At 47.2% G+C, this 21,997-nt stretch overlaps 1 protein-coding gene across 2 annotated transcripts in view; it reads right to left on the minus strand.

Annotated features, from left to right (window-relative positions):
- Window positions 1–21,997, minus strand: part of clec16a (C-type lectin domain containing 16A) — a 108,015-nt gene that overhangs the window by 79,611 nt on the left and 6,407 nt on the right. For both annotated transcript variants that reach the window (XM_056288042.1, XM_056288041.1), the window contains exons 4-7: window positions 17,477–17,625; window positions 13,848–13,953; window positions 6,247–6,370; window positions 16–190 (exon numbers count right to left, since the gene is read on the minus strand). In XM_056288042.1, coding sequence (XP_056144017.1) covers window positions 16–190; window positions 6,247–6,370; window positions 13,848–13,953; window positions 17,477–17,625 — 554 coding nt within the window. The remainder of the gene's footprint in view (window positions 1–15; window positions 191–6,246; window positions 6,371–13,847; window positions 13,954–17,476; window positions 17,626–21,997) is intronic.

The raw sequence follows: 21,997 nt of genomic DNA on the forward strand, positions 1-21,997 counted from the left end.
GACACGCAAACACACCATTTCAGGGGAAACCAGTGAGAAGACATAGAGGGGCAGGAACAGGCGGTTAAGAAGGTGGTCGGTCAAAACATCATTGAGGAATTCACAGTTGATGATGAGGATGTCGTTTAGGTAGTGAAGATGGTCGAGATGCTCCGCTACCAGGTCACTTAGCTTCCCTCTGTTCCTATGTCTGAGAAAGAGAGAGAGAGAGAGAGAGAGAGAGAGAGAGAGAGAGAGAGAGAGAGAGAGAGAGAGAGAGAGAGAGACATTTGATTTTTAAAAGCACATTTGTTCACTTTACATTCCAGTCCAACAACTGATATCCAAAGATATTCATCTTTTTTTGGTAATCCAGCTCATAAAATGATAAAGTTTCAGGAAAAAAGATCCCACCGAGTAGTTCAAACAAAGTATTTATAACAATAAACAGATTTTCAAACTCATGTCAACTCTACTTGCATAGCCCAACATGACCAACACAAATTTGCCTCAGGGAGGCTTTACAGCAACACAACGTCATGTCCTTAGAACAGCTCCCTAAAAAAAAAATAAAAAAATAAAAAAAAACATAACAGGGACAAAAAATAGGAAGAAACCTCAGGGAGAGCAACAGAGGAGGGATCTCTCTCTCCCAAGACGGACCACACGCAATGGATGTTGTATTTACACAATTTAGATAATAAATCAATAAAACTTTTAAGCCAACAATACAGCCATGAATTTCCCTCGATACACAAGTTAGAAAAAAGAAAACCAGATCTTCATCATCTCCCACTGAGCACAATGCTCCCCCAAGTTCTGGAAAAAAAAGGTCATTTCTGTTTGGATGCTCTGCTCCCCCGTCATAGTCCCTCGGCATCCTCAGCTCCTCTTCAGACAGTTTTTAACAGAGGTGTAAAAACCAGGTCCAGAAAGTAAATGTCCAAACCGTGTATTTGCTCCAACCATGTTATTAAACCAGCTGATTCCATTAAGTAGTTTTCCCTACCTAGTTGAGGAGTGGCGTTGACTAGAATCTGCTGGTGTAGTGCATGAGTGGAGCAAATACATGGTTTGGACTTATACTTTCTGGACCTGGTTTTTACACCTCTGGTTTTTAATCCATAGATTTAAAATGTCTCTTGCGCGGCATGTGGACCTCATGTTGAGCAGCAGAGCTACCGCCTCGGTGTTGTCGAGTCCTGATCCTGCTGCAGCCACTATGCGCTGTAGGGTGATGGTTCCTGGTGGAAACCAGTTTCTAGGAAAGTCCTGGAGTGCACTGATCCCGGACATCTAGCCTGGCTCCATGAATCAGTGGCTCCTCCAGCAGCCAGTGCAAGGAAGCTGCAGGCTCCAACCTTTCACACATATAGGTTGGAGGTCTATAACCATTTAGAACTTTTTCCTTGATTGGCCTTAAGCATCTTTCTGAGACCTGTTTCGTGTTTTCTCAAACGAAAACGTTATTTTTCATCCAAAAAAATCAAAACCAACTACTTTCTGCAAAGTCGACACGCTTCAAATACATTTTCCTGCATCTGGAAAATACTCAAGATACTTCCAGAGATTTTCCAAACGTGTCATCTAAGAAATCACTGGTTTCCTCTAGTGAGTACAGATCTCCAATTTGTGACTCTGAGTCTGTAACACAGATACAGTCAGAGTCAGTGTCCTATTTCCACGACCTTATCCTCACCAGCAACACCCTCCGTAACGCACGACTCACCCTTTCTCCCCCTTTGCACCGCCAGCCTGACTATGGTCAGGTTCAGCTGCTTGGAGGGACGTTACACGGTGTACGCCAGCACAGGCAGCGTTAAATGTTTTGAGTGTGGGGATGTAGGGCGCAAGCAGAACGCTTGCCCTCATAGGCCGGCCGAGGGGCGACCTGAGCCAGGGGCCGGGCCGGCCGAAGAGCGCACTAACACCGATGCTCCACTGGCTCGCCACTGCTTCGCAGGGGGGCAGCACCCCGCTGACTGAGACCCAAGGCAGGGGAGGGACACGCTGGGCAGGCAGATAATCAGGCAGGGGAACAGCGAGTTGATCCAGGCAGTGGGAATGTAATTAATGACAGCTCGGCTGTCCCGAGTGTCACAACAGGTGAAAAGAAAGGAGTAGAGGAAGCACCGGCAGCAGGGAAAAGCAGCAGAAAAGGGCCCATGTTTTACTCTGAAGGAAACCTCCATCTTCTGTGACGGACAATTCAGATACATGAACACCCGTCTCCAGAGGGAATGGACGTTTCACTTCATCGTCCATACAGCCCAACCCCACAGTCCTAAAATTGCTTGCCAGCTTCCCGAAGCGCTGCAGCTACCGCTCCAACACCTCATTGGAAATGAACAGGGGAACACAGGAGACGGTGACCCGGGTGAAAGGCACGGCGAGCGGGGAAACCTGCAGATAGACGCCATTCAGAGAGATGCCACTCGCTATTAGCTCAGCCACAAAACGCTCCTCTTTCAGGAAAACAACCACACCTTTGTTCATCCTGGAGGTATAGGACAGGTTGGCGTATCCCACACGGTCTCCCACAGCCAGGAGAACCGCCTCTGCCGAAACAGATGGATCAGGCTGAACCCACACTCCATGTCGGATAGAGAGAGAGAGCGAGATCTCCCGAGGATGCCATTTCTCTGACACCGGAAAAAAACAAAACAAATACAACAAACAAAACACACGGAACACAGCAAATGTAGGCCACGACCAATAAACAAATTCAATCTGAGACCATCAGCCCTAAAGACAAAAATAACCCACTCGAAACTGGCCAATTACATCAAATTTAATAACAGCAGGTCACTCTCACTAACACACCGACTTCCAGCATGCACCGAGAGCGAGAGCGAGAGAGAGAGAGAGAGAGAGTAAAATCATAATCCAGTTTAGTGAATGGAGCCGGTCAAGATGTTCCACTATAAGGTCAAATAACCTTCACCTTGACAGGAGGAAAGAGAGACAGCAAGAGAAACAGGGAGGAAAGAGAGAACATTAAAAAAGACTGATTTTTAGTAACCAATTATCTTGATGTAAAGCAATTCTTTCTTTTAACTCTCATTTATTTAACAGGTCGTTATCCTCACTGGGGGATTACAAATTTGGTCATGTATGTGTGTGTGTGTCCGCGGCGAATCTCACAAACTACTGGACCTATCAGCCTAAAACTTTTCTTACGCACTTATGACTGTATGACAAAGAACCTCTCGTGGCTGCAGTGATTAAAAACCTTCGAAAAATGTTTGTTCTCGCTATCGCCGCTCCCTCTCTTCATTCATTCCCTAGCTTGCCCGACCAATACTGCTTCTCTGCCAATGCCCGATAAGATAAGACACTTTATTGTCAGTGTGTACGCAACGAAATTTCATTTGGTAACTCTCAGACCAGCAACACTAGACAAGCTAAATGATCAAATAAAAAAAACAAGGACAAACAACATTTAGTATAAATACGAGAGGTAGCAAAAATAAGCGAGGTTGCAAAAAGATGATGAGACCATAAAAGATAACAGCTTTTAAAGTTCAAAATAGTGCATGGGATAACTGCACATAGTTGTCCATATTGCAGCGGCTTTAGTACCAGTTAGTTCTCAGCAGCTATGGGCAGATGTGTGTGTGTGTGTGTGGGGGGGGGGGGGGGTCGATGGACGCTACAGCTCTGGGGAAGAAGCTGTTCCTCAGCCTGCTAGTCCGGGTTTTGATGGTGCAGTCGGTATCTCTTCCCCCACGGCGAGGGAACAAACAGACGGTGACCTGGGTGTGTTGTGTCTTTGCCGATGTTGTAGGCGGCCGGCATACACAGCATCCAGGTCCGGGAGCACAGCTCCCACAATTCTCTATTGTGTCTTTACCAGCCGGGCCAAGTCCTTCCTGTTCTCTGCTGTGCAGCTGGCATGCCACACTGTGACACAATGAAACACTGACAATATGAGTCAACGGTGTGCGCATGCGTGACCCACATCGACGGCTGAGTCACAACATGATGTACCGGGTATGTGTTTTTAAAGTAAACGAGAAGTCGATCGTATTTCGCAAGCCATCACATCACCGCTGATCTCAGCACAGGAGAACCGGAGGAACACCGGATGAACCAAAACTAATAACCGCTTGTCTTTTTTTTAGCTTGAGCACTGCATAATAAAACCTTTTTTTTTTCATATTTCACATTCAATCGACTTGGGCGCTGTGCAAAAGTCTTACAATGGCAGGAAAGACGCTAGTTTTTCCGCCCGTGTGTGCGTGCATCTGTCCGCTGCTCGTCCCATACTACTGGGCCTGTCAGCCTAATAACTGTTGTGCAGTCATGACTGTAGTATGATCAACGAACTTTCGAGGGTACGGTGATTTAAAACCTTTGAAAAACCTGTTCAGCGCTTCCGGTGTGGGAAGATGGCCGCGTGAACTCACGTTTGCAGCGGCCTCACCCGGTGTCGGTGTTGGAAGATGGCAGCGCGAATCCACATTTGCGGCGGCCTCACCCAGTACCGTCCACGCCGTGTCTTTGTCCACGTCTTATGTTTTGTCTTCATTCGACAGCTGAGAGAGCTGGGCGGGCTAAGCTAACTGCTAGCCCATGCAGACCAGCAGTTCCGATAACACCGAGGACAGTCTGGCGGCGGCCTCGCCTGGCACTGACTGTGGTGTTTTTGATGTCATTGTGAGGGGTGTGGGGAGGTGTGTCCAGGGTGTCTGGCTGGGAGAGCCGGCGCTGGATTGGCTGGGAGAGCTCGATCTGCTTCGTCCGGTGGGGCCGGGGACCATGGTCCCTGCCTGGGGCTGCGTCCGAGGAGGGAAACACCACGGGCGGTCTGACAGGACACGGAAGCGGGGCGGTCTAAGCTAAGTGCTAGCCCATGCAGACTGGTGGTTCTGACAGTCATCCTGGCTGGCGTTCGTTCCCTCGGACAGTGACTTTTTCTTGAGTTAGGATATATGTGTTAGTGCGGATATGTGTGTTCTTGTAGTTTTTGGATGTGTTTTTGTCTTTGTTTTGTGCCGCTGTGGGCTGGGGGGAGACGGCATTTCGTTTCGTTTCATTTCATGTATGTAAGTGCATGAAGTGAAATGACAAAGTGTTCCTGACTCCTGATACTGCAGTTGAGTGCCAACTCCTCAGCTGGTTTTTTGCCTGTCTGAACACCAGAGAAGAGAAGATGGGCCTGGCAGGGATCTGCATTCTACTGAGTGCACTCTTCTAGTTATGTCTGGAATTTGAATTTGCGGGGCATAGCCCTGTTATAATTCAACCATCGTAGGTCTTATTTTCTGAAGTGTACCTTTTGCATTGAAATGGCCATTTCTCACTTGACCGCTTATTACCGCAACTCTTAATTTGCAATAAGGTTCAATTTTATCTTTGACCAATGTTTTATTTACTTTTATACAGTAATAATTTACTGTTATATGTGAAGTGTTTACTATTAATACTTGATCTAGATTGTTGTGAAAACTTGCCTTGAGCAGGATAAGCAGTTTGGATAATGGATGGCTGGATATATAGAGAGAGAGAGAGAGAGAGAGAGAGAGAGAGAGAGAGAGAGAGAGAGAGAGAGAGAGAGAGAGAGAGAGAGAGAGAGAGAGAGAGAGAGAGACAGAGAGAGAGAGAGAGAGAGAGAGAGAGAGAGAGAGAGAGAGAGAGAGAGAGAGAGAGAGAGAGAGCACACAATGTAAAACTAGAGTGGTTAAAGTGATCAAGTAGTTGGGATTTTTTTATAGTAACTAAATTGACAAAGATGTTATGCCCCCACATTAACCAGCTTTCAATATCTGATCGGGAAAGTTTCTGAGAACACAAAAAAAACAGAAAAGGCAACCACAAAAGAAAAAATGAAGAGAACAAAAGAACAAGACAGGAAGTTATTCGAATAGAGTAGATGATCAAACATGCACTAAATTACTCCAAAACTTTAATCATTAACCTCCACCCAAATGTCCATTTGCTGGTTACAATATTAACCTCTGAAAGGGTAACGTGTGTCGTTTAAAAAACGAGACCTCATTTTAAGTGGCTTTGTGATAAGACCATCAGGGTCATTATTACAATGTAAACAATGTAAGAGCAATTGCAACATATTGAAGGACAGCCAGAAGGTTGCTGTGCTCCTCCAACATGGACGCCTCCACGTAACCTCAAACCTGAAACACGCCTGACCCCTAGTGGCCGCATCCAGAATAACGTCATCAGCAACAATAGGATAGATAGTATACGGTAGAATGACCTTGACAGAGAGAAGAGTCAAAAGATGGGCAGATGGATTGGACTTACTCTTCATCCGTCTGCACGCACTTGTCCAGCTCGATCACGTGACTGCCGATGAACCAGACCAGGTTGCTGAAGTAGGGAACGGCCGTCTTATCGCGGATGTAATGCAGCATGTGCTGGTTGTCCACTGGAGAACATGAGGCGGGTGGGGGCAAACAAGAGAACTCGTTACACACACGCACACACACACACACACACACACACATCTTGTGACCCGTAACCATTAACATAGAGGGAGGGGGGGGGGAAACTTGTCACCAAATCAAAGAAATTAACCAAACATTCAAATTAAGTAAAAGAATCGGGCAAGTAAGTCCACAGTAAGTGCAAACAGAACCGTGCTGGAGTGGGACTGACTGTAAGTACTAAAGTAAACTAAAGGCCGCTTCAAACTGGAAAAAGACACCGGCGAAAGCACAATCCCAGACTGACCGGCGTCTCGGACCCGAGCTAACATCCGACACCGGTGCTGTGGATCGATCAGAGCGAGCTAGCTGTGGTCAGTGGTAAAAAAAAAAAAACAGCGCCCCGGGTTTAGTGCTGTAATGTGGGCCAACTATCGGCTAGCAGTAAAAGACGCGGGCAGGGGTGGTGTCAGGTTAGACGGGGGAGAAGGGACGAGGCTGGACTCGGACACAGTGGACGGCATCGGGAGGATCTGGACTAAACTAGACTGGCGGCAAGAGACGAGTCCGTTTCCACTAACCACAGAGAATAACGGGAGAACAACAAGGACACGGAGCACCGGGTAGATGTAGTCCACCTTCTAACAATATAACCCGGGTGTACTAGCGCCGGGCAGACTGGACACGGAAACGAAGGGTCGGTGTAGCTGGAGGGGTCCGGGCAGGCCGCAAAGGTCCGCTTACGTACAACACGGTGATTGTGACCAAATCCTACACCAAACTGCAGCTGCCAGAAATTCTTCGCTTGGATGGGTCTGGACACACGGCACGTCACAGCTAAGCTCCCGAAACACAATTTAAGTATTTAAGAGTTACTTTAAAATACTTCTGTGTGGCCCAAATGTCTTGCAAACCCCATCAAACTGGCACTCAGCACGCATTAGCTGCAATTATTAATTAATTAATTTTTATTTAATTATAATTTATAATCCATCCATCCATTATCCGAACCGCTTATTCTGCTCTCCGGGTGGTGGGGATGCTGGAGCCTATCCCAGCAGTCACTGGGCGGCAGGCGGGGAGACACCCTGGACAGGCCGCCAGGCCATCACAGGGCCCACACACACACACACACACACACACACACACACACACACCTGTTCACACCAAGGGACAATTTAGTACGGCCGAGTCACCTGACCTACATGTCTTTGGACTGTGGGAGGAAACCGGAGCACCCGGAGGAAACCCACACAGACATGCAAACTCCACACAGAGGACGACCCGGGACGACCCCTAAGGCCACACTACACTGGGGCTCGAACCCAGGACCTTCTTGCTGTGAGGCGACCGCGCTAACCAGTACACCACCGTGCCGCTAATTTATAAATAATTACTTACATTCATTTATTCATAATTATTTATGAATAATTATTCATTAATTCGTGGTAAGATTGTCTTAAAAAGATACACGATACACGTCTTCAGACACCCTCGGTTATGAAGGGAAGGCCACGAGCCGAACGTAAAGAGGCCGACCCGAGAAAACCAGCGGTCATATTCATCAATATCAAAACCCAAGGGATCAGCATTTTGAAACCCATCACCCAATTGACAGCCGCCATCAGGAGGTCATCTGAAATCAAGTTAGTGACACAATTAACATGAGAACAAGACAAAAATAAATAAATAAATAAATAAGAAAAACATGGAGAAGAAAAACGCATGCAGGGTTATTTATCCGCATATGTAGGGTGTGCGATAACGAAAATGATTCACCGGGAGAATTACAAGGCTACTCACACCAGGACACCGATAACAAAACACCGACAGAGACAGAAGTAGGGTTGGGTATCGCAGAAACGGCGCTCGGCGTACGGCGCCAAATTTGGCGGTCGACGGTTCGACTTTCACGGCATTGGGAAGCTGCGGAAATGTTCCAGAACGGGTCCGAGACCTCCTGCTGTTGTAAGACCACCCCGACTGAGTTTGTCTCACACTCTTTTTTTTTTTTAAGAAAAGAAATCTGCATGCACAGAAGTAACGCAGGATACAAATCCAGACTGTAAAAGAAAAGGCATGCATGTACACCCCGTACTGAGGGGACACAGATGAACAGAGAAATCAATACTGTTCAGACCTAAAATGATACCCAGCCCTAAGAGAAGACTAGTGAATGGAACCAACTTACATGAGACTGGAGTTAGGCAGATGGGGCGCGTAGAGGAAGGGATGGGGATGGGGTGGGGGGGGGGGTGGGGGCGGGGGGAGAAAGAGAAGGAGAAACGTGGAGGAGGAAGAGGAGGGAGAGGGGGGGGAAACAGACACAGGGTTAATGTGAATAAAGGGATCTAGCTGTGGGGTGTGGGGTGTATGTGTGCATGGGGGTGGGGGGGGTGGGGGTGAAGGTTTGGGATAGCACCCTGTAAGTTATGTAGACAAATAACAACGTCCCCAGGAGACGTCGGAAGGAAGCATCGAATATGACGCAGCCAAAATGGTGATGAAGATACTGACGCGGTGCATATGTAGACATCGAGGCCGTTAAAATGGCTCATTTGAACGAGACGTGCTTAAGGATCGTTATAGTTGGACATCACTTCGTACTTTGTTATGCGTGTTGTACTGCATCTTTCCACTGGAGAGATATTTAATAAGTTACCCATCCATCCATCCATCCATCCATCCATCCATCCATCCTCCAAACTGCTTATCCTGCCCAGGGTGGCGGAGATGCTGGAGCCTTATCCCAGCAGTCACTGGCCAGCAGGCCAATATCTAATATAAATTATTCAATATATTATCGATTAATTACTATTAATAATTGTTATTAATACTATTACTATCATTAATTCTTCTACTTCTTCGTCGTCTTCTTCTTCTTCTCTCGGCTTACTGGCTGGCTCGCAAACAACGTGAAGGTGGATAGCGCCGCCTACTGTACTAGTTTTTCCATTCGCCCCTTTTGGAGCGCTCCACCTGGTTCAGCTGGATACTCGCGATGTCAGGCACGCACATGTACAGCCAATCAGATACGATGATCGAAATGATTAAACCCCGCCCAACCCTAACAACAACCCCTCGCCTGTACCTGTCACTCAAAGCTCAGCTCATGAATATCAACGACAAGACCATCCCCTCACAGTTTGAGTCAACTGAGAACAGCTATGAATGGTTAAAAAAAGATCCAAAATGTATATTGATACGTGATATGATGTTTACAAATAAAATATTATATTTCAATATGTTATTTTCAAGATTTTTAAACATGAAAAGTTCAATTCGATTACTGATTTCGATGCGACTTTAATATTCATATCTATATTCAATTTCCAAGTGTTTTAAGGGTTGGTTTTTTTTGGGAGGGGGGGCGGGGGGGGAGTGTTGTCCAAATAATATTTTTTCCTACATTAGAATCACACTAGGATCTGATTTTACAGTTTATAATCATAACGCATTTAGCGTCTCATAAAAAGTGACACCATTGCAAAGTCACCTGCAGATCAGCACGTGCAAGGTCTGGTCTCCGAAACTTGGGAGACACTATTTTGGGATCAGGATGATGCTTCCTTCAACGACAGATTCCTTTCCATTGTGTTACAACCCCAAGGCTCGCCCCACACACAGACAGCCACATCATAAAACACAGTTTGCAATTCTACCGACTACAGCACTGCAGACAGTGGCGCTATGTGCACGACGGTCACGGCTGGCCACCTCTATTTGGTTGGTGCACAGTTAGAAATACAAGACATCCATGACTGAAGTTAGAAGGTAGCGTTTTGTCAGTCTAATTGTCACATGCACAGCTCGACAAGCAAATAAGGCATTTGACAGGAAGCCACGGTGGCCGTGTTGCAGCGATTGTACGGTGAGGTGACACGGTGCGTGGTTTAGGCGTGGAGAGGCCCCTATGCCAACGCCCTGGGTCTACATGTGAGCTTTACCGTGACCTGGACTTCCAGAGAACCCAGGTCCAATGTGATGCACTTCCAAGTCAAATGGGATATTCGTCATCATCATCGGTTCCGTAAGCTATGGAGGTCGTAGGAGCAGAGCTGAGATGCCTCAACAGGCCGAGTCATCATCGTGTGTCCGTAGGGGGAGTACCCGGTGGTCCCTATCGCCTCTCCAGGTATGGATGGCCGTTGGCTCACAGAGGAACTCATCCTCCCTTTGACAGGTTTTGTTTTTAGTCCTGCTGGGTGTCCACACACCCAAACATGATATTAGGGGTGGGGGGGGAAAACATAGGGAGGGATGTGATTCGATTGGATGACGCAAAATATTTGATGATATTACCGGTTGGGATGCTGCTCAACCGCTCACTCGGAGATGATGACACAATCACAGAAACTTGAGTGTCTCAGAAGAAATTAGAGTGATTAGATTTGGATGTAAAATAAGTAAAAACGGAATAGTGTTTCGGCATTATGTCTGGGGAAATGAGCTAACAAGGTAAAAACGTTACGTCACGTTGTCTTTAAGCAGGTCTGCATCGCTGCCTCAGTTTTACTCCATTCTTTCCTTTGAAGATCCTACATTTATTGGCAATAACAGACCATTCAAAGGCTCATACACTTTTTCCCCAGCGGTTTTCAATGACTTTTCCATGACTTCTCCATAACGTTACGGACGTTTTCGGGTTATTTGGGACCGTATGAACCCTGGAATATTGGTTTGGTGGCGGCGGAGCGTCTATAACGGCTTCGCCGGCAGTGAAGTGTGGAGCGGCCGCAGTGGGTTTCAGTTCCAGTTGATGTGTTTGAGTGTACAGGTAGTCCCCGGATTACGAACGAGTTCCGTTTTTGAGTCTGTTCATAAATCGAATTTGTATGTAAGTCGGAACAGTTATGTACAGTTCACATCTAGTGTCAATTAGTGTAAAGTATATATATGTATATCCATCCATCCATCCCCATCCGAACCGCTTATCCTGCTCTCAGGGTCGCGGGGATGCTGGAGCCTATCCCAGCAGTCATGGGGCAGCAGGCGGGGAGACACCCTGGACAGGCTGCCAGGCCATCACAGGGCCAACACATTAACACCTAGGGACAATTTAGTACGGCCGATTCACCTGACCTACATGTCTTTGGACTGTGGGAGGAAACTGGACCACCCGGAGAAAACCCACACAGACACGGGGAGAACATGCAAACTCCACACAGAGGACGACCTGGGACGACCCCCAAGGTTGGACTACGCCGGGGCTCGAACCCAGGACCTTCTTGCTGTGAGGCGACCGCGCTAACCACCGTGCCGCCCAATAAATAAATAAATATTAATGCAGCATAAATATAATGCAGCAATACTAATACATGTAACTACAGTACAGTATTTATAACGGAGAGAGAGGAAGTGTGTATAGCTATAAGAAACATTTCTTACATGTCCTGGAGTGGACATGTTCATATCCTGAAGACATTACTTCAGGCACATTTTTTATTCTTTTAATATCGGTTAATGACCAGTTAGCACCAGAAGGGGCAGACTGAGTAGACCAAGTGAACAGCCAGTTAAACTCAATATTTCTGGGGGAGGGGGGGATTTCCCCCCCTTTTCTCCCCAGTTGTATCTGGCAAATTACCCTACCCTTCTGAGCTGCCCCGGTCTCTGCTCCACCCCCTCTGCTGAGCCGGGGAGGCGCTGCAGACTACCACATGCCTCCTCCGATACATGTGGAGTCGCCACCCGCTCCTCTTCACCTGACAGTGAGGAGTTTCACCAGGGGGACGTAGCGCATGGGAGAATCACGCTATTCTCCCCGAACAGGTGTCCTGACCGACCAGAGGAGGCGCTAGTGCAGCAACCAGGATACATACCCACATCCGGGCTCCCCACCCACAGACACGGCCAGTTGTGTCCGTCTATAGAGATTAACAGTACATTTTGATCCATGTCTGATGGCAATAATCCATCCTGATTATATGACTATATGTACATTTTAAGGCACCTATAACAGGGGAACCGGTGCTTGTCTAACGGTTTTCATTTCTGTGACAAGATGACGAGACATTTTTTGGGGGAAATAAATTAATTAATTAAAAATGCATACATATATATATATATATATTTATAGAAAACAAAAAAAAATATTGACTTCCTTCCTGCTGTGAAATGTATCCTGACCATGCTGTATTAAAGTCCAGAAAGCCCTGTGGCAGCTTTGAATTTACTTTCATTCGTTCATGTTCCGACCGCAGACACGACTAGAAGCTATTTTTCTGTGACCATACGGCATGTCAAATAACTGCTCATAACAAACACGTGTCAGCTTTAATTTACTGCTCGCTCTCCAAATGTATTGGCTCTCTTAATTTACTGCTCGCTCTCCAAATGTATCGGCTCTCAAATAATCGTCTTAAATGTCTCCCGGTGTGGGAAGACGGCGGCGGGGACTCGCGTTTGCGGCGGCCTCACCGACTATGCGGCGTCTTTGTCCACGTCCACATCTGAGTTTGTGTCATCGTGGGAGTAACTTTACGAGGACTTACGTCGGTGATTGTCGCTTTCGTTTGACGGCTGGGCGAGCCGGTGTTGGATTGGCTGGGAGAGCGGGGCAGGCTAAGCTAACTGCTAGCCCATGCATACCGGCAGTTCTGATAACGCCGAAGGCGATCTAGCGGGCGGCCTCGCCTAGCGTCGATGGTGCAGAGCTTTTGTCTGCGTCTGCATCTGTCTTCGTGTGAAGTGCCGGGAGGTGTGTCGAAGGTGTCTGGCTGGGAGAGCTGGCGCTGGGGCGGCTAAGGGAGCCTGGTCTGTTGCGTCCTGTGGGCCCAAAGACCCCCAAAGACCGGGGCTGTGCCCGAACGGGAAACACCGAGGGCGGTCCGACAAGACGCGGAGGCGGGGCAGGCTAAGCTAACGGCTAGCCCATGCAGACCGGCAGTTCCGACAGTCATGCTGGCTGGCGTTCGTTCTCCTGGACAGCGACATTTTTGAGTTGTGTTGCAAACCTACTGAATGGACTGCGTTGTTGACTGTGTTATTTTTGCTTTGTTCTCTCTGGATTTGTATGTTTTTGATGGTGTTGTTTTTGGGAGGTTTTGGATATGAGTGTTTGTCTTTTGTGTTGCACTGCTGTGGGCTGGGAGAAACGCGAGTTCGTCTCTTTTGTGTACGCAGGTACACGAATGAGATGACAATAAACTGTCCCCGGTTCAATGTGTACGTAGTTTGACAAGCCATTTCATTGCATCGGTGTTTATGGCAGCGGAGACTGGTTGCGATTGCATTCTGATGAACTTGCTTGAAGCTAGTGCGCACATGCGGGTGTGTGTGTGTCATCGTAGGCGGTCCGTAGTCAAGAGTGTTACCTGTTAGTTGGATTCATGCGCCAGAAACAGCAGCAGCAAGCAGGGAAACACGAAGATGACAGCGAAGCGGCAGCAGGCAGTCCAGGCATCTTCTGCGTGTGTGAGTTTACCTATGTGTAAACGTGTGTGTGTTTGCGCACGCGAACATGCAAATGCCACTCACCTTTGTAGACGTTGAGTGTGATGGTGCGGACAGCAATGCGGACCATGCTTTCGGGGTGGTTGAAAAACTTTATGGCCTCGGTGTACAGGGCAAAGTCATTAGTGTGCTGTGTGTGGGAGACAGAGAGGGGGGGCGCATATGAGCGTGACACTACCTTCAATATCCACAGAGAGAGAGAGAGAGAGAGAGAGAGAGACAGTTTCTACCATGGAAAGGCCTGCCACACTACCACACCTTCTCAAAATCCTCAACGCCAAGTTGATAATCATAGTCATTCTGTTAAAGAGGCTGTCAGCAATTTTAATTTAGGATCCGTCCATCCGTTATCCGAACCGCTCATCCTGCTCGCAGGGTCATGGGGATGCTGGAGCCTATCCCAGCAGTCACTGGGCAGCAGGCGGGGAGACACCCTGGACAGGCTGCCAGGCCATCACAGGGCCCACACACACACACACACACACACACACACCTAGGGACAATGTAGTATGGCCGATTCACCTGACCTACATGTCTTTGGACTGTGGGAGGAAACCGGAGCCACCGGAGGAAACCCACGCAGACACGGGAAGAACATGCAAACTCCACACAGAGGACGACCCGGGACGACCCCCAAGGCTGGACTACCCCGGGGCCCGAACCCAGGACCTTCTTCCTGTGAGGCGACCGTGCTAACCATTGTACCACTGTGCCGCCCACAGCACATTATATTTTATTTTTGGGGTTTTTCTCCCTTTTTCTCCCCGGTTGCAACCGGCCAATTACCCCACTCGCTGAGCCGTCCCGGTCGCTGCTCCACCCCCTCTGCCGATCCGGGGGGGAGGGCTGCAGACTACCACATGCCTCCTCCCATACATGTGGAGTTGCCAGCCGCTTCTTTTCACCTGACAGTGAGGAGTTTCACCAGGAGGATGTAGCGCGCGGGAGGATCACAGTATTCCCCCTCCCCCCCGAACAGGCACCTCAACCGACCAGAGGAGGCGCTAGTAGAGCGACCAGGACACATACCCACATGTGGCTTCCCACCCGCAGACACGGCCGATTGTGTCTGTAGGGACGCCCGACCAAGCCGGAGGTAACACGGATATTCGAACCAGCAATTCCCTAGTTGGTAGGCAATGGAACAGACCGCTATGCTAAGCATGTGATTTTTTTTACTTGGGGGGGAAAAAAAGGGGCTAGGGTAACAAATACAGAGATAAAACCCTAATTTCAGATCGCATTGAAGTGGTACAGACAGAACATCTAGCGGTCTGCCACGGCGCCAAAAAACTGCATCTCGGTAGAAACAGAGGTGCAAGTAGTACATGTGAGGAAACATGGCAGTTCATATCGTAGTGTTATTTACCTTCAAGAACAGGAAAGACTAGCGGATGTTAGTAACCTAAAAGCAAATGCAGGAAGGACAATTTATTTTAGACGAACAGACAATACCACAGTTACTGCCAGACAGGGCGAGGTCGAGAACTAAGCGAAAGAGGTCGAGAACTAAGCGAAAGAGGTCCAAGACCGATGTCTGAAAGAGGGAACGAACGCCGCCATGACCGACTTCAGTCGTGTGCATGACTTCTCTTGTGAAGAGTTTAACCGCTGCCTTCATCTTGGGGCAGAACAAGCGACTTCGTTTCCAAGTCTGCCTCTTGCAATTCTCTCTCTCTCTCTCTCTCTCTCTCTCTGTCTGTGAAAGCCCCTTTCCATCTACCTCGCCTTTCCTCAATCAATGGGATCCCCAGCCAATCCCCTTCGAGGGTCAGAGTTCAAAAAGATAATCTGGAGATCACGGTGAATGAAGAAATCTGACCCTGACACCGAAACCAAGCCCATACAGAGTCCACGAGACCGGTTTATGAAGACATCATATTTATGAAGCCATCTAAATTGTTACTATCTCTGAAGAATTAATAATACACATGAAGTACCATCTATTGTTTCATGATTTATAAAAATTGCTTCATTAAACGTCCTTTGTTTTTGTTTTGTTTTTTTTGTTGGATTTTTCCCCCTTTTTCTTCCCAATTGTACTTGGCCAATTACCCCACTCTTCCGAGCTGCCCCGGTCGCTGCTCCACCCCCTCTGCCGAGCCGGGGAGGGCTGCAGACTACCACGTGCCTCCTTCCATACATGTGGAGTCGCCAGCCGCTTCTTTTCACCTGTCAGTGAGGAGTTTCAGCAGGGGGACGTAGCGCGTGGGACGATCATGCTATTCCCCCCAGTCCCCCCCCTGAACAGGTGCAGCGACTGACCAGAGGAGGCGCTAGTGCAGCGACCAGGACACACACCGACATCCGGCTTCCCACCCGCAGACACGGCCAATTGTGTCTGTAGGGACGCCCGACCAAGCCGGAGGTAACACGGGGATTCGAACCGGCGATCCCCATGTTGGTAGGCAATGGCCACATAGACCGCCATGCCACCCGGACACCCCAAAACATCCTTTGTATCAGGCTCACGTGCCCTTAGATGGTCGGGTTGGTTAGTTTGAGATCCATGATGAGTTTTCATCCTTTCCATTTTCACGTGTGCCTCGTCATGACTCGTGACCTTAATTAAGTCGTCAATCTCAGGATGCTTTAACGTATCGAGGCCTCTCAAGTGAAGCTGATGGGCCTGGATTTGGCTTCAGGGGCAAACAGTGTGCTGCCGTCACCAGTACACCAACAACTCTCCCCTGCACACACAGGCCAATGTGAGGACTATTAACGCTGCTGAAACAAAGGTTATTAACATGTGAGGTTATTGAGCTGTGATAGTCTCTTTGGTGCCAGCATCTATACACACTCTCATACACACACACACACACACACACACACACATTCACACCTAGGGACAATTACGGCCGAGTCACCTGACCTACATGTCTTTGGACTGTGGGAGGAAACCGGAGACCCCGGAGGAAACCCACACAGACACGGGGAGAACATGCAACATCCACACAGAGGACGACCCGGGACGACCCCCAAGGTTGGACTACCCCGGGGCTCGAACCCAGGACCTTCTTGCTGTGAGGCAACAGCACTAACCACTGAGCCACCGTGCCGCCCGCAACACTTTATTTATTGATTTGGGACCCCCCCCTTTTTTTTTTCCCCCAATTGTACTCGGCCAATTACCCCACTCTTCTGAGCCGTCCCGGTCGCTGCTCCACCCCCTCTGCCGATCCGGGTTGGGCTGCAGACTACCACATGCTTCCTCTGACCACGCCAGCCTCTTCTTTTCACCTGACAGTGAGGAGTTTCACCAGGGGGACGTAGCGCGTGGGAGGATCACGCTATTCCCCCCAGTTCCCCCTCCCTCAAAACAGGCACCCCGACTGACCAGAGGAGGCGCTAGTGCAGCGACCAGGACACACACCCACATCCGGCTTCCCACCCGCAGACATGGCCAATTGTGTCTGTGGGGACGCCCGACCAAGCCAGAGGTAACGCGGGGATTCGAACCGGCGATCCCCATGTTGGTAGGCAACGGAATAGACTGCCACGCTACCTGGACGCCCCCACAGCACATTATATTTATGATTACACACAAAATGTATGTTTACCTTGACCAGTTGTGTGGGACATAACTACTGTAAAAGGTGTTTGATCGACCCAGCGAAACCTCTGTGTGACACGGAGGCCCTGCACGGCCTTACCTCGTTGTAGAAGAAGTGCACGGTGTGGTTGTTCAGCTTGAGCGACAGGGTCTTCAGGAAGGAGATGTAATAGGCCATGATCTCCTCATCCGAGAAGTCAAACTTGTGGACTATGATGGAATTGACGTGGTTGTTGGACAGCAGGTAGTCTGCGGAGAGAGGAGAGCAGTGCAGTTTTAGGCGACCAACTTTTAACGAGGAATTGTTTTCAACCCCATTCGAACAGGATTATTCTGAAAGGAGACGGTGAAGAAATCATAACCCGCACATCTGTCACTTAAACCCAGCGTAAATACGTCTCGTCGGTAACTTTTAGTGATTGGGTGACCTGCTGAATTAAAACTTACTCTTTCACTTTCACTTGCTTACTGTGAAAATATAAATCAGACAAAGTTATCAGGTAAATCCAGTCCAAATCAATATCCCATCTGTCCTCGGCTCAACTTCAGCTGTGTTACGTAGCCCAATAATTTTGTAAAGATTATTTTTTTGCCATTTTCCGCCTTTATTTGATAGCAATAGCTGAGAGAGAGACAGGAAAGGCAGGAGAGAGGGGATGACATGCAGCAAAGGGTCAGAGCTGGATTTGAATCCAGGCCGCTGCGGTAAGGATTCAGCCTTATGTGGTATGCACGCTACCTGGTGAGCCACTGGGGCACCCCTACATAGCCCAGTATTAATCAGAAATTTCCATAAAATGAAACAGATGGGGGGGGGGGGGGGTTCATTTGTGTAGCAGCTCCAGTCAGGTTGCTATGGCCGACAGCATCTTACATATACTATGAGAAACTTTTTAAGTTTTCAGCCGTTAAATATAATGTGTAGGGTTCCTCACAGATGACGTTTTATGAGAGAGTTAGCATGCTTTACACAGGCAAACTGGTGATGAGGTTGTGAAGGCTACACAAACCTCATTCCCACATACATCACATGGCCAAAAGTATGTCGACACCTCTTCTAATTAGTGTGGTCGGCTATTTCAGCCACATCCATTGCTAACAGGGAGCACGGTGGCCTCACGGCAAAAAGGTCCTGGGTTCAGACCCCAGGTCGTCCCAGGTCGTTTCTGTGTGGAGTTTGCATGTTCTCCCCGTGTCTGAGGTGGTTTCCTCCGGGTGCTCCGGTTTCCTCCCACCATCAAAAAGAAATGCATGTTAGGGTTAATACTCCTGTCTGTGCCCCTGCGCAAGGCAATGGAAAGAAGAACTGGAGTTTTCCCGGGCGCTGCACAGCGGCTGCCCACTGCTCCTAGCTACACTGTTGGGATGGGTTAAATGCAGAGGATGAATTTCCCCACAGGGATTAATAAAGTATAACTTCTTCTTGCAAGAGCTCAAGCCATGCAACCTCCATAGACAAACATTGGCAGTAGAAAGGGTTGTACATGCTTCATGTCTCACTATCTGGCAGTCTGACGGACCAACCTGGGTTTGGCGGATGCCAGGAGAACCCTACCTGCCCTAATGCACGGTGCCAACTGTAACATTTGGTGGATGTGGAATAATGGTCTGGGGCTGTGTTTCATGGTTTGGGTTAGGCCCCCTAGTTCCAGTAAAGGGAGATCTTAATGCTATAGCATACAATAACATTCTGGAGAACAGTGTGTTTCCAACTTTGTGGCAGCAGTTTAGGGAAGGCCCTTTCCTGTTTCAGCATGACAGTGCCCCCGTGCACAAAGTGAGGTCCATAAAGACATGGTTTGGTTTGCCAAGTTTGGTGCGGAAGAACATGACTGGCCTGCACAAGAGTCCTGACCTCAACCCCATCCAACAACTTTGGGATGAATGGGAACGCCGACTGCGAGCCAGGCCTTCTCCGCAACATCAGTGCCCGACCTCACTTATGGTCTTGTGGCTGAATGGGAGCGAATCCCCGCAGCCATGTTCCAAAATCCAGTGGAAAGCCTTCCCAGAAGAGTGGAGGCTGTTATGGCAGCAAAGGGGGACCAACTCCATATCAATGCCCATGGTTTTGGAATGAGGACCATGTTTGGGTATCCACATGCTTTTGGCCATGTATTGTATATCCTCGTCCATAAATTGTACGGCAATTTTATGTGTCGGGTTTATGTGCGAGCATGAGCTGGAGTCAATATTCAATAAAAAGCTGTATTGAAAAAAACTGTTACTCAGCCCTGGGAGTTGACCTCCTCACTAAACACTATTGTTGATGTTATCAAGGGTAACTCACGGCTGAGGGTAAACCCCTTCCCTGCTTACACTGGAAACTGGGACATAGGCCAAATCACCTTTAGGAACCACTAATACTGTGTAAACCAAAAGGACAAAAGGCCTGCAAGAAGTTGCTTTGTGCCGTTATCTGCTTCTAACAGGAGTGTTTGTAAGTGGTGTCTGTTAACCGTTCTGAACAATGATAGTTTGAGCAAACGCCGTCAGATTGATGTGTTAAGCTTAACATGAGATGTTTTAACAGCAGTGAGTGATCCAATCACAAAGAACGTATCCGCAGCCTGTTCACAGCACGCTTTTCTCAGAAACAGGAGAATGCAAAAATTTTTTTAAAAATGTAAATTTATTTTAAATGCTAAAATTTATTTAAATGCTAAAATAATAAATAAATGGAAATAGATTAAATAAATGAGTCAACATAATTTATTTAAATGCTAAAATAATAAATACATTGAAAGAAATTAAATAAATAAATCTAAATAAATTTATTCAAATGTTAAAATAATGAATACATTGAAATATATTAAATAAATAAATCTAAATAAATCTATTTAAATGCTAAAATAAATAAATTGAAATAAATAAATCTAAATAAATTTATTTAAATGCTAAAATAAATAAATTGAAATAAATAAATCTAAATAAATTTATTTAAATGCTAAAATAATAAATGAATTGAAATAGATTAAATCTAAATAAATATATTTAAATTGTAAAATAGTAAAATTAAATAAATAAATCTAAATAAATGTATTTAAATGCTAAAATATAAACAAATTAAAATAAATAAATCTAAATACATTTATTTACATGCTAAAAATTAAAAACTTACGCTAAAAATTAAATACAATATAACATAAAAGACATCCTACAGGAGCAGGGTGGTAACCAGACAGAAGGCACCGTCACACCATGTGTGAACAAACGCTATTGTAAATCTTGCATGTGAATGAATCCATTAGCAGTTCCAGAAAAATCTTTGCAGCAGTGTTACAGAATGTTATGTTTGAAAGCGGCTCTAGACACGCCGTCTCCGTTCATTTGAGACGGATCACAGAGCTCCCTGGTCTGACACCAACCAGTCTCTGGCAGTTCAGTTCAACTGTGAAAACAGTTAAATACCAGAGAGATGCCCAGTTCTCACCAGATTTTTTATAATGGGGGGGGGGGCTTTTAATTCATTTCATGTCACACTTATACTGTACAACACGACTACACAAGGCTTATGACGTGGACTGAGATTAGCATGTCTCAGCCTCTTGACAAACTCAGCTGGCATACTAATGTTTATTTTAAACAATAGCTCCTTTGTCCTTTCCAACAGTGTCATGGAGAGTCAGGCCAGGGACTTGTCACCCCCTTTTACGCCTCTCAGTGGAGGCATTGCCTTTGAATATCGGGCATCTTGAATTCAGCTGGTTAAGCACAATGTCACATGAAGATCGAAATGACGATTTGCCACAAGAACATTAATTCAGTAAAATCAAAACAGACTGACAGACAAAACAGTCTGAATATAATTCAGACTGTTTTTCACATTGCAGTCTTTTTTTTCCCCTTTACCCAAGGAACGATCCTCCCCCCCTTTTTCTCACAAGTTGCACCCGGCCAATTACCCCACTCTTGCAAGCCGACCCAGTCGCTACTCCACCCCCTCCGCCGAGCCAGGGAGGGCTGCAGACTACCACATGCCTCCTCCCATACATGTGATCCCCATGTCAGTAGACAACGGAATAGACTGCTACGCTACCCGGACGCCTCCCAGCAATGATTTTCTTATTGGCAAATTATTTCCACTCATCACACTAGTCAGCTACTTTCCAATTGCCTTGTTAAATAGAACCTCAATGAAATCTTCCAAGAAAATGTCATTGTTTATGAACCTTAATGACTTATTAGCATCTTTTCCCAAACCCATGACAATATTCTTGTGTGCTAAGCACCTTGACGGTCAAAACACCACAGACATCTATGAAATTAGTGAAGTCTGCAGGACGATGTTGTGAGATATTCCCACAACACCTCACTACCAGATACGGCTGACACAGCTCTTATCGGCAGGATGGAAAGGACACGTGTTGTCTGGAGTTAGACAGGAAAGAGGCTGTGAAATCACTCTGCAGATCATCACTTTAGAAGAGGACACCGCTCAGCGACTGAGGCCCAAAACACTGGATGCAGTGGTGTTTGCAGGATTCCAGCTCACAGCGCAGCATAAGAAACCATCCATCACTTATTTCAGTCACTCCACTACTACTACTACTACTACTACTACTACTACTACTTTCGGCTGCTCCTGTTAGGGGTCACCACAGCGGATCATCCGTTTCCA

Source organism: Lampris incognitus, chromosome 10 (genome assembly GCF_029633865.1).
Source record: "Lampris incognitus isolate fLamInc1 chromosome 10, fLamInc1.hap2, whole genome shotgun sequence".
Lineage (NCBI taxonomy): Eukaryota > Metazoa > Chordata > Actinopteri > Lampriformes > Lampridae > Lampris > Lampris incognitus.